Source organism: Nanorana parkeri, unplaced genomic scaffold (assembly GCF_000935625.1).
Source record: "Nanorana parkeri isolate BGI_ZX_2015 unplaced genomic scaffold, ASM93562v1 scaffold294, whole genome shotgun sequence".
Classification (NCBI taxonomy): domain Eukaryota; kingdom Metazoa; phylum Chordata; class Amphibia; order Anura; family Dicroglossidae; genus Nanorana; species Nanorana parkeri.
The window spans coordinates 1,402,312-1,416,347 of NW_017306562.1; the positions used below are offsets into that span (position 1 = coordinate 1,402,312).

The 14,036-nt window shown below is 42.5% G+C and overlaps 1 protein-coding gene across 1 annotated transcript in view; it reads left to right on the forward strand.

Annotated features, from left to right (window-relative positions):
• LOC108787954 (protein ABHD15-like) overlaps nucleotides 1-14,036 on the forward strand; it is a 34,268-nt gene that overhangs the window by 10,179 nt on the left and 10,053 nt on the right. Inside the window, exon 2 of the mRNA XM_018557652.1 lies at nucleotides 2,323-2,675. Coding sequence (XP_018413154.1) covers nucleotides 2,323-2,675 — 353 coding nt within the window. The remainder of the gene's footprint in view (nucleotides 1-2,322; nucleotides 2,676-14,036) is intronic.

Below are 14,036 nucleotides of genomic sequence, written 5' to 3' on the forward strand. Positions count from 1 at the left end.
CGCAGTCATAAATTTTACAGGCAGACAAAACATCATTGAGAATTCCAAGAAGCAGTAAGGGGCCAGCAGTCCACATGAAGAAATGATAACCCCAGGAACTAAAAATATGAAGAGCAACATTAACTTCCACATAGCAAGGAATTTTCAATGATCTAGAGCAGTTGAGACTTGAGACGCTTGATGGGTAATATTGTGTTCCAACATGGACAACTTATCAGATTCATTGCTATCATTAAATCATATACAACTGAATTGCAAAGAGATTATTAGTTCAGTACCACTTCTGAGTCATGTTATACATGTAAGAAAGCTACATGGGAAATAGAAAAAAGTTATGAGTGCCATTATGATCAACTCAGCTTGTCCTTGACATTTTTTTTACACAAATACTGCACTGTTGAGTAGAATATCTCAGCTATCAAGGGCCATCCCCATAATGAAGCAGCCTGAGGCGGGTGCCTCATGCAGCATTTGATTGAGAGGCGACTACAGCGTCCCAGCTGTGCTAAGAGCTCTTAGCAACCTGCAATGCTCTGTCCGGTTTCCCTCCCAGATCACTGATGTCACCGGCTGCCAGGAGCTCCTGCTCGTGGCAATCAGTGACATCGGTAAGGTTGGCGGGATGCCAGACAGTGCCACTAAAAGCACGGCCCCAAACCCCCCGTCCTGTAAAGCTCCTGGCAAGCAGTAATTTCACTGATTGCCGGGAACTCAGGGGATGCTGTCCGCCCCCTCCCTTCCGCTAGGGAAACCCCTGCAGAGAGTTTGCATACATATTTAGCTATTTTGCCAGGCAGTCAAGTTTATGCCTCCAAGAGACGTCGGCCAGGATTTTTCCCAAATATTGTTTTATGGTCCTTTAAAGAAAATTTAAAAAATCCCAATGTTATTCTTTTGTAGGATAGGGTGAGGTAGACTTTGATCTCCCTTACAGCAGTACTTACCTGTCATTATTTCATAAACATACATTGTTAAAATACAAAGTATATTGTATGTCTGAGCAGCATTGATCACTCATGAGCATGATCATAGATAATGAAACAAAAAATGTTTTCTAGGTCTAAATCACCAAGTCTTATACTATTTAAAAGGGACACAGTACTGTGATTGTTGTACAATGTACATGGACCCGATTCACTTTCTTGTGGTCCATCAAAGCACTGCTAGAGCTCATTGAGGATGCTTAGCAGCACCATGTGTGAAGACACCACTGGAGGTGGAATGTTTAATAGAATTTCTGATACACATGGATTATTCCAACTGGCTAGTTTGTCTAAACTGCATAAATCAAACCCACTCCCCTAGCAGGCTTGTGGCCTCTGCGGACTTATATTCAGCTTTAGCTAAGGGGGCGGCAATGGAGGTATTTATATTGGAGGTACTTGTTATCACTCAACTTAGCTTTCCAACCTCTGCAGGATATAGATGAATTTTGCCCTCTTCTTCTTGAATAAAAGACAGGAAGTGGCAGACGTTGCATGCCCTGCTGTTTAGGTAAGACTCATGATATCCGGTCAGGAGTGCGATGGGTGTGTGTTTATTTAATTTAAATGATCTAGACACATGTACCTAAGGTCTGATTTGTCCCCAATGTTGGATTGCCAACTTTATTACAGATCATACAGTCTGCATCTTAGAATAAGGCCCGATCTGCTTGTGTACATGCAGTGTGTGTGTTTTTACTTCTGTATATATTAGTCATCCTGTAAAACTCCTAAGCAAAGCAATCCATAGACATTAAAAAGCAGCTGCTCATGAAGGGTTAGTTTGCACCAAGCAGACTCCTCCAATGCTGGTGATGGGTTCAAAACACACACTCTAGCTAGACCAATCAGTTCCAGCAAGCACCTTCTCTGCTTCTCCAGCTTCACATCACAAAGGGATGGGGAATTCCTCTGCTGCAACTCCTGGAACTGGGGGTGTCAGTCAGTTTTAAGTAGGCTTGGGCGAATTCAAGCGAACTGGGTCCACCCCAAGCCCCAGCTCATCACTAGTCTTATGTTGTAAAACAATAGCAGTTGGCTGGAAATGTCCTTCCTGACAATCATCTTTTACCCTCCTCCCCATGCATATTGTTGGCCAATGGTGTTTGGTGCTAACTTTAGACTAAACAGTTTGTACAATATGAAAAATGTCAAAACAGATTGATTCTTATCCTATGTATATGTAACGTTAAGCAGATTAACTATATTTACATATATGCTAGATGCAACCAATAGTTGAGCACAAAAAATAAAATATGCCTAATGAAAAAGCATTGAACAACCTTTTCCCCATGTTCCTTTGCTTGTTATACAGTTTCTTATATCTATATCTTAACAGATGTGTCACTTGGCCCTCACCCATGGATACCAGGCCGTGGTCTTTAACCGCCGCTGTCAAAATGGATGCCCACTCAGCACAGCCAAGTTACAGCCGTATGGTGATCCTAATGACCTTTGTGAGGCCATCCGGTACATTCGTCATTGTCAGCCCTCATCTCGTCTATTTGCTGCAGCAGAAGGCACTGGCGCTGGACTTCTTCTTTCCTACCTTGGCGAGTGTGGTTCGTCGAGCTACATCACAGCAGCAGGCTGCATCTCCCCTCTGTTTCGCCTGCAGGACTGGTTTGAAGCTGGGTGCCCGTGGCTTTGGCAGTCAGCACTACTCATGTATCAAAAAATGTATTTAAGCAGGTAAGATTATGTATAAGCTACACTATGGATCAAGTGTCTCAGTTCTTATAAATGTGGTATTCCAGTTTTGGGTACATGCTGGCAAACTGAATTGTACACTGTCTGGTTATTAGTGTTATGGCAGCAATAGTTCTGAGCTCCTAAAATGCACACATAATATTATTATTATTATTACATAGTATTTATATAGCGCCAACATTTTGCGCAGCGCTTTACAATATAAGGAAGACATTACAATCACAATACAATTAAGGACAAGATGGTAAGGAGGGCATGCCCCTGGGGGCTTATAATCTAAAAGGGGAGGGGGAAGTGATACATGAGGAGGTAGCTGTGTGGGGATGAATTGTTTGAGAACGTGATAGTTCAGTGGTTAGGTTGAGGTGGGATATTATGACCTTATGAAGCAATCTTATTTTCCCGGTTCAACTTTCACTTATTTAGGGCCCATGCACTGTGCTGTGTTGCATTAACTCGCATTGTGTAAATTGCAAAGTAAATGTCATCCACTTAGTGCTTACATTTACTAAAAATAGCCATTCATCTGCAGTCTGTATTACAAAAACAGATTGTTAAAAGAGAACTAAAATCAAACCTTTTCTTTTGGTTTTAGTACTCTTTTGGGTCACAGGTGTACATTTACTAATGTCCTCCTGTGATCCACACTCGGCATATAGCAGGCTACTGCGCAACAATATGCTGGCAGCGCAGGGCCATTCTGCAGGCTAGAAAGATCCAACAATATTGTCGGGATCCACCCCCCTGCCTGATTGACAGCTGACTCTGCCTCTGCCTCTCTAGAGGCGATCTGCAGTATATCACAGTCCAGCTCAAAGTATTGAGAAGAGTATATTATACTCTCCCAATACTTCTCCTCCTTTAAGATATGCATTCATACTGCTTGTAGTACCAAGTTTGCAAATGATTGACAAATATACCATTACATTCTGATCTGATTCCTTTAAAGGAGAACTATGGGGTCAGTGTTTTTCCCCATAGTTCTCCTTAGGGTAACGGGAGGACACAAACTAGCGTCCTCCCATTACCCTAAGCTCAGTATACCGCGAGCTACAGCTCGTGGTATACTGAGATGCCGGAGTGGATCCTGACGTAGATGACGGGATCTGCCCAGCTGCGTGAGTGACAGCTGGCTCTGCCTATCTAGAGGCAGAGCCAGCTGTACCCTCCCCCGTCCGTTCCGCCAGTCAGTGCTGGCAGATCGGAGCAGGGAGAGGGGAATCCAGCCCTCCCCGTCAGAGAGCCGTGACAGGATCGACACGTGAGGGAACCTGGTACGTGTTATCGCTCACCTCCCGATCTACTGAGCCGACCTGTGACAGTCTCATTGTCACAGGTCGGCTAGAACTATGAGGTGAGTGGAAATCACTCATCTCATAGTTCTCCTTTTAATTGTTTCTGTGGAATTAAGCTTTTTGTAAAACCGGAGTGGCACAAGCAAGAAGAGAGTACCTCTTAAACATATCTTGTATTTATGTAAGGACAAACAAGTCTTCCCAAAAGTGTCCTTGTGTTCAAGCTCCAAGGGACAGTTGATATCACAGCACTTCTATGAAAGCGTGGGCACTGTTTGTCATATTCTAGGTCATGGCTTTGGTTAGAGAGATGTAGCTTGAAGAGCGCAAGTCTCATGCTAATCATAAGCCTGGGCCCCTAGCACCTATGCCTTGTTAACATGAATATCCCTATCTCAAGTGACTTTATATTCTCCTAAGTTTTGGCAGTGCTAAAAAATAAAGCTCTACCCTCCTCCCCATTCCACAGCAGATGATCCGATCAGCAGGCATCTCCAGTGACATAATTTACCATATATGGACTTTCCGATTTGTAGTAAATGCTGAAGAGAGAGAGAGCTCCTTCCCCTCTGTCATCAGCGATCCACGATCGTTTTAGTATGTCAGTGTCAGCAGGGAGAGAGAGAGAGAGGGGGGAAGGAGCTGGCACACGGGGACGTGCAGGTAAGGAGAGAGCTGCTGCGCATGTCCATATATTCGTGGACGCGCAGCAGCTCTCAAGAATCACTGTCAGTCATCAGTGGGGAGGATCCCGTCAGATACGTCGGGATGTCTTCTCATTGCGGCGCTTAGCCCCGCCCACCACCTAAAATAAGGTTTTACAGCCTTACTGTGCATTTTGGCTAATTACAGTAAATTACATTATTTACTTATTTAGCCTAAAGAATGCATTAAAAAAAAAAAAAGATAGAACCCCATAGTTCTCCTTTTAATGCCCCGCAAAGCAGACTTCCTCCTCAATGGTTTTGGTTGTGACAATTAAAGCCCCTTTTTTGCCAGTCTGTCCTAAAGATATAGCTGCTGGTCCTGTATTCTATGTGATGACAAAGTAGTACCAATCTACATTCCTGCCCGGGGCCTGGAGAGGAAGCTGTCACAAGATTGTGGAGTATGATAATTACTCTGTGTTAGATCATTCCATAGATAAAATGAGCAATACATTCTTCCGTCGGCTAGGAAGTTCATTTTTTCTTTTTAGCACTGCCTAGAATTTTGCTTTCGCCACATCTCCTCCTCCTCCTCCTCCTCGTGACCCCTTATCTGCTGTTGACCTAAGTGCTGTAAGGCTGCAAGTGCTGATGGCATGTTTGTATGTGTCCTTTTGGAATCCTTATTAGTTGACACAGTGAGCGCTCTGCCCCCTCAGTATGCATTGAATGAAACCCATTGGGAAAACCACTTTTATTGAATAACAGGGCATTTGCAGTTTTGCGGCAAGATTCACCCCATGACATTTTGGCGCTAGTATGGAATTGTATTGTATTGGATAGGAAATATTACGCCATGATCCACAGAAAGCAATGTTAGGCACCAGTGGGAACACCACTTAAAGATATAAGCAACCCCCTTTCTGTCAAGAAAAGTGGCACATTTTTGAATCCATAATAGAAATTTGAAAATAGCGTGGAAACGTAATTGGTATTATCCGATGTTTAAGAATTGCAAGTCTGATCGGTTTGTGTCTACCTCAGGCGTTTTGTTTCATCTGTAGAGGATGTAAGAGAGCTCAGGCAGAGAGAAGCAAAAGTTAGTGGGACTTGGAAGTATGTATACCTGCTCATTAAGTAACAGATGGGCAGACTGTGGCCCTTGTTGAAGGAGGCTATCATACAACACTCCTCTTCCCCCACTCTGCAGCAAATATTAACTTTTACCATTTTTCCTCCAGTTCTCCAAACTTTCCTGCACCCCCTTCACCATCGAGGAGAGAGGTTAAAGTACAACTCTGGGCAAATGGTGAATTAAGCCTTGCAAGGAGGCTACCCCCCGCACTGCAAGAATTAAGTGCTAGTTTTGATCTAGGATCTAAAATAAAAAACATATATTCACCTGATCCTTGGTCCCATCTGGCTGCTAGATCAGGCCCCACAACCTTTCTAAACCCCCTACGAACCACTCCGTTCTGGTGGTCTAATGACCCGTGAGTCATCACGTCTAATACAGTGTATTATACATGAGGACACTGACGGACATGCCACCGCTGGAGCGGACGAGGAAAAAGGCTGCTTTATATATATATATTAAAAAATGTAAGACCCTAGACGAGAACAAGCACTTAACCCTTGCAGTGGAGGAGTAGCCCCACTGCAAGAGTTAATTTGTCGTTTGCCCGGAGTTCTTTTTTAGTTCAAAACACAAGCCCTTGTTACCTGCTCCACAGAACTGTGTGGTGGAGTTCTCATTTAACTGGATGCATATGTTCTCCTTGAAAAAAGGGGGGAAAAAATAGTTGTACACGCTTTGTTGCACATCAATGATTTTCTAGCAGTTATACATCTCAGACATCAATGACCCAGTTTTGAGCTGTTGCACACAGATCAAGCTATGCAGTATTTTACCACATGAACTACCACAACAGAAAAGCAATACAATGACAGCAGAGATACAAGACAGCTGCTATAAAAGTTCAAATATACATAGCTCAGCTTAAAAGAAAATGTTTTCATTTCCAGATAAACTTGGTTTGAGTCTGTTTTTGGTCACCTTCCAAGGTTTTCACACACATTGTAACCCCGCAGATTGCTAAATAAATGAGCTAACACAGATTATCAAGACACATTGCAAATTCCAAAGCTGTGCAGCCTTTAGGGGTACCCTGAGTCTCATTAATTACAATTGTTCAGGGGAAAGTGAAGGCATTGCTTCAAGAAACCAATCAGAACCCAGAAGTGATTTTGGGTGCATATTACCAAAAGTCTTCATCCCTGGTTGGGTGATATGAGTGACATTATGAATGAGCTTGTAAGGTATCTAGCAAGAGTATATGATGCTTAATTTGGAGAATACTGTCCTTCTATTGTATACAGAAGGATGAAGATTCAACATAATATAGTTTATTTTCAGTAAGTAGAAACGTTAGTGGTTACATCACACATGATATGGCCAAAAGTATGTGGACACACCTCCAGATCATATGGTTCAGGAAACTAACTCCATATTAATGCCCATGGATTTATGGAGTATACAACAAGCTTATCCCCTCAAGGACCCTTTCGCTGCCAGGGCCTTTTTTTTTTTTTCCATTTATAATCCACATTTTAGGCCTGAAAATTACTTCAAACGCTGACACATATTTTTTCTGAAAGCCAAGACCCTGTTGAATAAAATGTAAAATAAATGTTGTGCCCCACAACACACTATAATACCCATTTTTTTTTTTTTGTAAAATATAAAAGATGGTTACAATGAGTAACTACATACCCAACATGCCCAGATTAAAAATTGCGTGCGTCTGTGAAACTGCAACAACATTCAGTACCCCAAAAAGTCCATAGACGCTTAAAAAGCCCCTACAGTTTATCAATTTAGGGCTACATATAAATATTGGCCCTAGAATTATTGCTCTTACTCTGGCATGTGTGGCGATATCCAACATGTGTAGCGCTATCGTCATTTTCGTACGTAGGCGCACCCGACGCGTATTTACATGAAGGCGCGCATGCTTGTGGGGGACATTACAAAAATTATTATTTTATTTTGTTTTATTATTATTACATTTTCTTATTTTAGAACTTTTTTTTTTTAACTTTAATTTACTGTACTTTAATTGCTATGATATAGGGGGGCTTACAATCTGAGCTGCCAGAATCACTTCTGTTGTAAAGTCAACAGCCGGCTGTAAAATTGTAAAGTCCGCCGGGAGTCTGTTTTAAACGGGCACGCTGTACTGTGTACGTCAGTGGACGCAAAGGGGTTATATAGCTGTGATGATCAGGTACTCGCATTCTTTGGGCCATATAGTGTATTACATTTTTGTTCCATATTTATGTATTGTATTTTTTTAGCATAAAAATGTGTAATACTTCTCTAATGAAGATAAAAATTGTATCAGGGATTATATTATTTCCAGTTCAGGCACTGAATTCTCTGTGGCCAGCTTTTCTTCTGTTTGTATGGGCTCATATTGGAGCGAGGACGTGCTCTCGGCGACACCCGGCTCATTCCCTTTCTGAGCCGTGTAGGAGCGGTGCTTCCTTTATGTGTTCTCCTCACCAGGTTATATCAATTGTTTGATCCTGAGCTTTAGAGGTTCTTTTATCTATCAGCACCTTCAGCATCCGACTGCTAAGAACTAATTTTGGGCATGTCTGCTCTGTCTAACCTCATACATACTCTGTATGGTCAAGACCGCAGTAGCAGGATGTCCTGAACATGCTTTGATGTTCTTAGCTTGTAAGCTGACAGACCGAAACCTAAATATGTGTAGCTGGTGTTTCTACCAAAAAAGTGTATTGAAAAATGGACAGTGGTAAGCAGTTGTTCTTTCAGATTTTGTAACACAGATAATTGTTAAAATATGGATAATGTATTATGTTTGTTAGGTTCATATAAAAGTAAAATCCTATTGGGTGCTATTTTTGTGTTGCTTCCTCCTCTCCTGGTATTGATGGTAATGTTCTGGGGATTACAAGAGTCTAGTACAAAGACAAACTAATGTATACAATGTAAAGCACATTTAGGTCATTTGTAAATCGTACCTTTACCCTCCTCACCCGCTTTCCATAATTTTATTCCTCCCTTCACACAATTGCACATTTATTTACTTAATTTAAATACCTCTTCTTCGGAAACCATCCCCGTACGTCCATATATCTTGCCTAGGTATGACATCCCTCAGCTGCCCACAGATTCTTGAGATACTTATGTCAGACGTGCCAGGAAGCTTCCAGGAAGTCTACAGTGCATGCACGGCAGTGCACCATCAGGGGGCTGGCTTCATGAACCAGGAAGAGACATTTGGCTCCCAGATAACATGGGAGAAGACGATGGCGGCGAGGTTCCAGCAAAATGGTGGGTTACAGCAGAGCAACCCTAGATTCACTAGGTGTGAGTATGTTTGTTTGAGAGAGACACTCCAGTGTAAATGCTAAGAGCGGATTACAAAAAAACAAAACAAAAAAAAAAATGGGTGGTGAAGTTCTTCTTTAAAGCTGGCCATACACTGATCTATTTTAGACCCAATTGCTCCATCAACACCAACAGCACGTCGATTGAGAAATCCCTCTGTTTACATTGTATTCTGACAGGGGCAACCAGCCCCTGTCAGAATACCTAATCACAGTCATTTTGGTGTCACCCCCCCTTCTGAAAAGTCGGGCGCTCGGTCATGGACCGAACGCCTGGCAGTATCAGGAGAGGGGAGGGGACCCGGCGGCATAACTTATGCTGTTGGGTGACTGTCCCCTCCTCTCTCTGCCGGCGTCCATCACTAAGATGGCCGCCGGCAGGTATCAGAAGATCGCCGCACGTGCGCGATGACGTCTCGGCAGGGTGACACCCGGTAACCGCTCCGGGTGTCACCCAGCCTCGGGACGCCCCTGCCTAATCAGGCTCTGAACAATCAAAGATTTACCGAGCGGCTGCTTCGATCAGCTGATCGAAGGACGCCGATCGAAAGTGTGCCAACAGTCACTGTGTGAATTTCAGCCAGTTCATCAAAAACAGGCCAAAATTTGAACAGTGTATGGGCACCTTAAGTAAGGAAATTGGGTTTTTTAAAAATCTGTCTACACTTTTTGGTCTATCAGTGTAAGATTAATGACTTACAATAACAATTGATAAAAAATTTTAGCATGCTTTTATTTGCTACGTATTTCTTTATCACAGGTATTTATATAGCAAGGTCAAATAATGCAGCGCCTTACATATTGTACATTCACACCATTATGTGCATTATTATGCCCATGGCCTAGTATAACCCCTAGAATGCATACTGTGAGATCATGAGTATTTGGCAAGGCTGCGGTGTCCGAAATTAACTTTATAATATCCAATCATAAGGTCTACACAAGCAGACAAGGCCAGGGTGTGGGCATGATGGCTTCATTAAAGCTTAGGGGCCCTATTATAATTTGCACTAGGGCCCAGGTGTCATAACTAGACAGATTAGATGACATCAACAGAAAATTACCAACTTTCATGAGCCAGAAGCCCTTTAATTACAAATAGTCAGTTCTATAAGCTGGGCTGTAGAAGACTTTTCAGTAAGCACATTATGTCAGACATGCAAATCAATATTGTACTAGAGATTTTCATAGCTTGCCTGGATCCCTTCTTATTATGAAGAGGTCGCCCTCTAGCCGGTACATGCAAACTGAGTAATTGCTTTTCCTCTTTGCCACTGAAGCATAGGTGTGCTTTCAACGTGGTGAGGCTCAGTTGTGGTTGGGGTTATATTCAGAATCTTATATGGTACAAAGAAACAAACAGTACTGACTATGCAAGATTTCTCTCTCATTGTTTAAGGGGGAAATGGCAGCCTTTACTAGCTAATTCTCATGTTTTCTAAAGAGGCTGAAAAAATGTATTAGCAAACAAAAGAAAACAAAGTCTAACAAGTATTTTTTTTTATCAATCGCACTTTGGTGTTATAACTAAGGGCATTTTTTATATGTGTTTATCTCTAAATTGATATCTTAAAGTAAAGCTGTACTTGGACGTTAACATAAATCTAACAGTTTCCTTTGGATGGATAAATTAAGACCTAAAAAGGAATAAAATATTTGGCTTTTCTGAATAGCTTTTCAAACTCCCTTATGTGTTGGCCATGTGTTTGAAGGCCTTGCTAAAAATGACTTGGGCTGAAGGATCCAACATTACTTGTCCCCTTCTGCAAAAGTCACATAAACTAGCAATTATCCCCTCAGAAAAGTGGCCAGTACATAAGGGAACCTGGGGAAACATTTTCTTTTCTCCCATGCAAGATTGTTTAATTTATCTTATGCTATTAGGTATAGCATGTTATTAAGTGTAGAATAACTATTCCAAAAGCCTCAGACAATAGACCTCATTCTGTGCAGACAGTCTCAATTTGCACCCAGAAATATACTGAAGGAATAATTATCTAAAGAACCTTGTGTGTGTATCCATATGTTTGTATGACTCTGGTAGAGACATTTAGTTGTAGGCTCCTCTGGGGCAGGGATTTATAAAATGGTTCAGGCTAATCTGTAAAGCCTGCCTCATACATGTATGACTCACCACTTATCACTGTCACACATGTATTTGTATGACTCTGGTAGGGACATTTAGTTGTAGGCTCCTCCTGGGGCAGGGATTGATGAAATGGTTCAGGCTAATCTGTAAAGCCCATGTCACACAATAGCAAATATGTCACTGCAGGACCTTTGCATTGCCTAAGTAGAGAAGCCGTATGATGAGAATGTTAGCAGCTTATTAAAAAAATCAGTAGTTTCATTTCCCACATTCCTTTTTTTGCTTTAGGTGTATGTTAGGCAAGATGATTCTTGGCAGCCACATAACAGCTATGAAATATCTGCTCATCGCATTATGTAGTGAGAGAGGATACCGTGATAAATGTATATTAGACTGGAGCAGTATTTGAGGGTGTGCAGCCATTATGCACACTGTCGGTTTCTTAAGAAGTAGTGCCCAGTCGATGGAGGCACCTTATTAGATACCTCTACTGGGTGTAGGCAACTGATCCTCCTTGAAGCAGCATTTACTAAATACAACCTAATCACTTTTGTGCTAAGAAATCAGTAAAAATATTATCTGAATGATCAAGCTGCCAACATACACAAGTACTTTATGCCAGACATCCCAACTCTCCCGGATGCTCTGGGAGTCTCCCGCTATTAGATAGCGGCTCCCGGACGCCCGGGAGAGAAACATTTTTTCCCAGAAAGGTTTACTCTGCTATATCTGTTTTGTTTTTTTCCGACATCATGGCCGCCAGCCGCTGTCAGTCAAAGAGAAGAAAAAAACAGCATAGGAATGCATAGTTAGATTGCTATCAGCTATTTCACTTTGCAATAGCCAATAGCAGACTAGCTATTGCACCCGCCCACTGCTGCTGTCAATCAGCAGAGGGGAACCTGAAAAACCAATAAATTGCTATATATCTTAAAAATAATAATAAAGTGCAAGAAATGCTATATATCAATTATACCTCAATACACCTCCTTCATAAATGAAAAGAATACATAGTACTTTACAGTGTTAGAAAGTGCTATAGTACCGTTAATACATATAAAGTGCTACAATACTGTTGCTACTTAATATCAATGGTATTGAAGCACTTTATATTAACGGTACTATAGCACTTTTAAAACACTGTACAGTACTATGTATTCTTTTATTTATGAAGGTGGTTTATTGAAGAATAATTGATGTATAGCATAATAGGCTTTTTTATTTAGGAAAGTCTGGCCATAACTGTGAAGAAATGAAATGAAGATCTGTTTAGAAATCTGCTGTTCCAGTGTTCACACTATTGCCTGCTACTGTGTTTAAAACCCCGACTGAGTTAAACCTGTGAGCTAAAATTATTTTAGGTTTTTTGGTGACTGGAGAGTGCACAGAGTGGATGACAATTACCTGCTGCACAGAAAGTGGCAAGGTGCTGTCACCCGTTCAAATTAATGAGAGCGGCCACATGTGTAAGCGGCACTCTGCATGTAATCGGATGTGATATGATTACATGTAGTTTGAAATAGATCCCTGTCGCATCTATCATCTCTACTTAAAACTGCCACGGCTCCCCTAGGAACTGAACTGAATAGTGGGACTTGCTTCCTCCAGCAGGATGATCTCCTGAGAACTGAATATTGGAACTTGCTCACCAGCGAGAGAGTGTGCTGAGAAATGAATATTGAGATTTGCTACCACCAGCAACAGGATCTCCGGAGAACTGAATATTGAGACTTGCTCCCCAAGGCAACAGGATCTCCGGAGAACTGAATATTGAGACTTGCTTCCCCCAGCAAGAGGATCTCCGGAGAACTGAATATTGAGACTTGCTTCCCCCAGCAAGAGGATCTCCGGAGAACTGACTATTGAGACTTGCTTCCCCCAGCAAGAGGATCTCCGGAGAACTGAATATTGAGATCTGCTCCCCCAGCTGGAGGATCTCCAGAGAACTGAATATTGAGACTTGCTCCCCCAGCAAGAGGATCTCCGCAGAACTGAATATTGAGACTTGCTCCCCCAGCAAGAGGATCTCCGCAGAACTCAATATTGAGACCTGCTCCCCCAGCAAGAGGATCTCCGCAGAACGGAATATTGAGACCAGCTTCCACCAGCAAGAGGATCTCCAGAGAACTGAATATTGAGACTTGCTTCCACCAGCAAGAGGATCTCCGGAGAACTGAATATTGAGACTTGCTTCCACCAGCAGGAGGATCTCCAGAGAACTGAATATTGAGACTAGCTTCCACCAGCAAGAGGATCTCCGGAGAAATGGATATTGAGACTTGCTCCCCCAGCAAGAGGATCTCCGGAGAACTGAATATTGAGACTTGCTCCCCCAGCAAGAGGATCTCCGCAGAAATGAATATTGAGACTTGCTCCCCCAGCGAGAGGATCTCCGGAGAACTTACCAAGCCTTAGATGTGGTGGCTGCATTCGTTAACATTTTTATTTTCACCTGGTGATCAGCCAGTAACACACTTAGGGGTCTATTCACTAAGCTGCCGTAGGCAGCCGAGTGAATGACCGACCTAAAGTGAAGTGAGCCGAACGCTGTTCGGCTATTCACTTCAGGCTGGTACGGCTGAAATCAGCCGTACATCGGGTGGCTTTGGGTTGGCCGAACATGCTCAGCATGTTCGGCTGACCCGAAGTGCAGAAGGAGTTCGACTCAGCCGATCCAACATCTGGATCGGCTAAGTCGAACCTCCGGCAGGCTAATCGCTGCTGTTCGGTCTATTCTTATAGATGCTGAACAGCAGTGAGTGAATAGCCGAATGCCACTGAGCGGCGCTCGGCTGTTCTGCTCAGTCCCTCCTGTGGTACCGAGCAGAACAGAAAAATTGTTTAAAAAGTAGAAAAAAAATAGAAAACGATTGTGCGGAGCTAGCAGTGACAG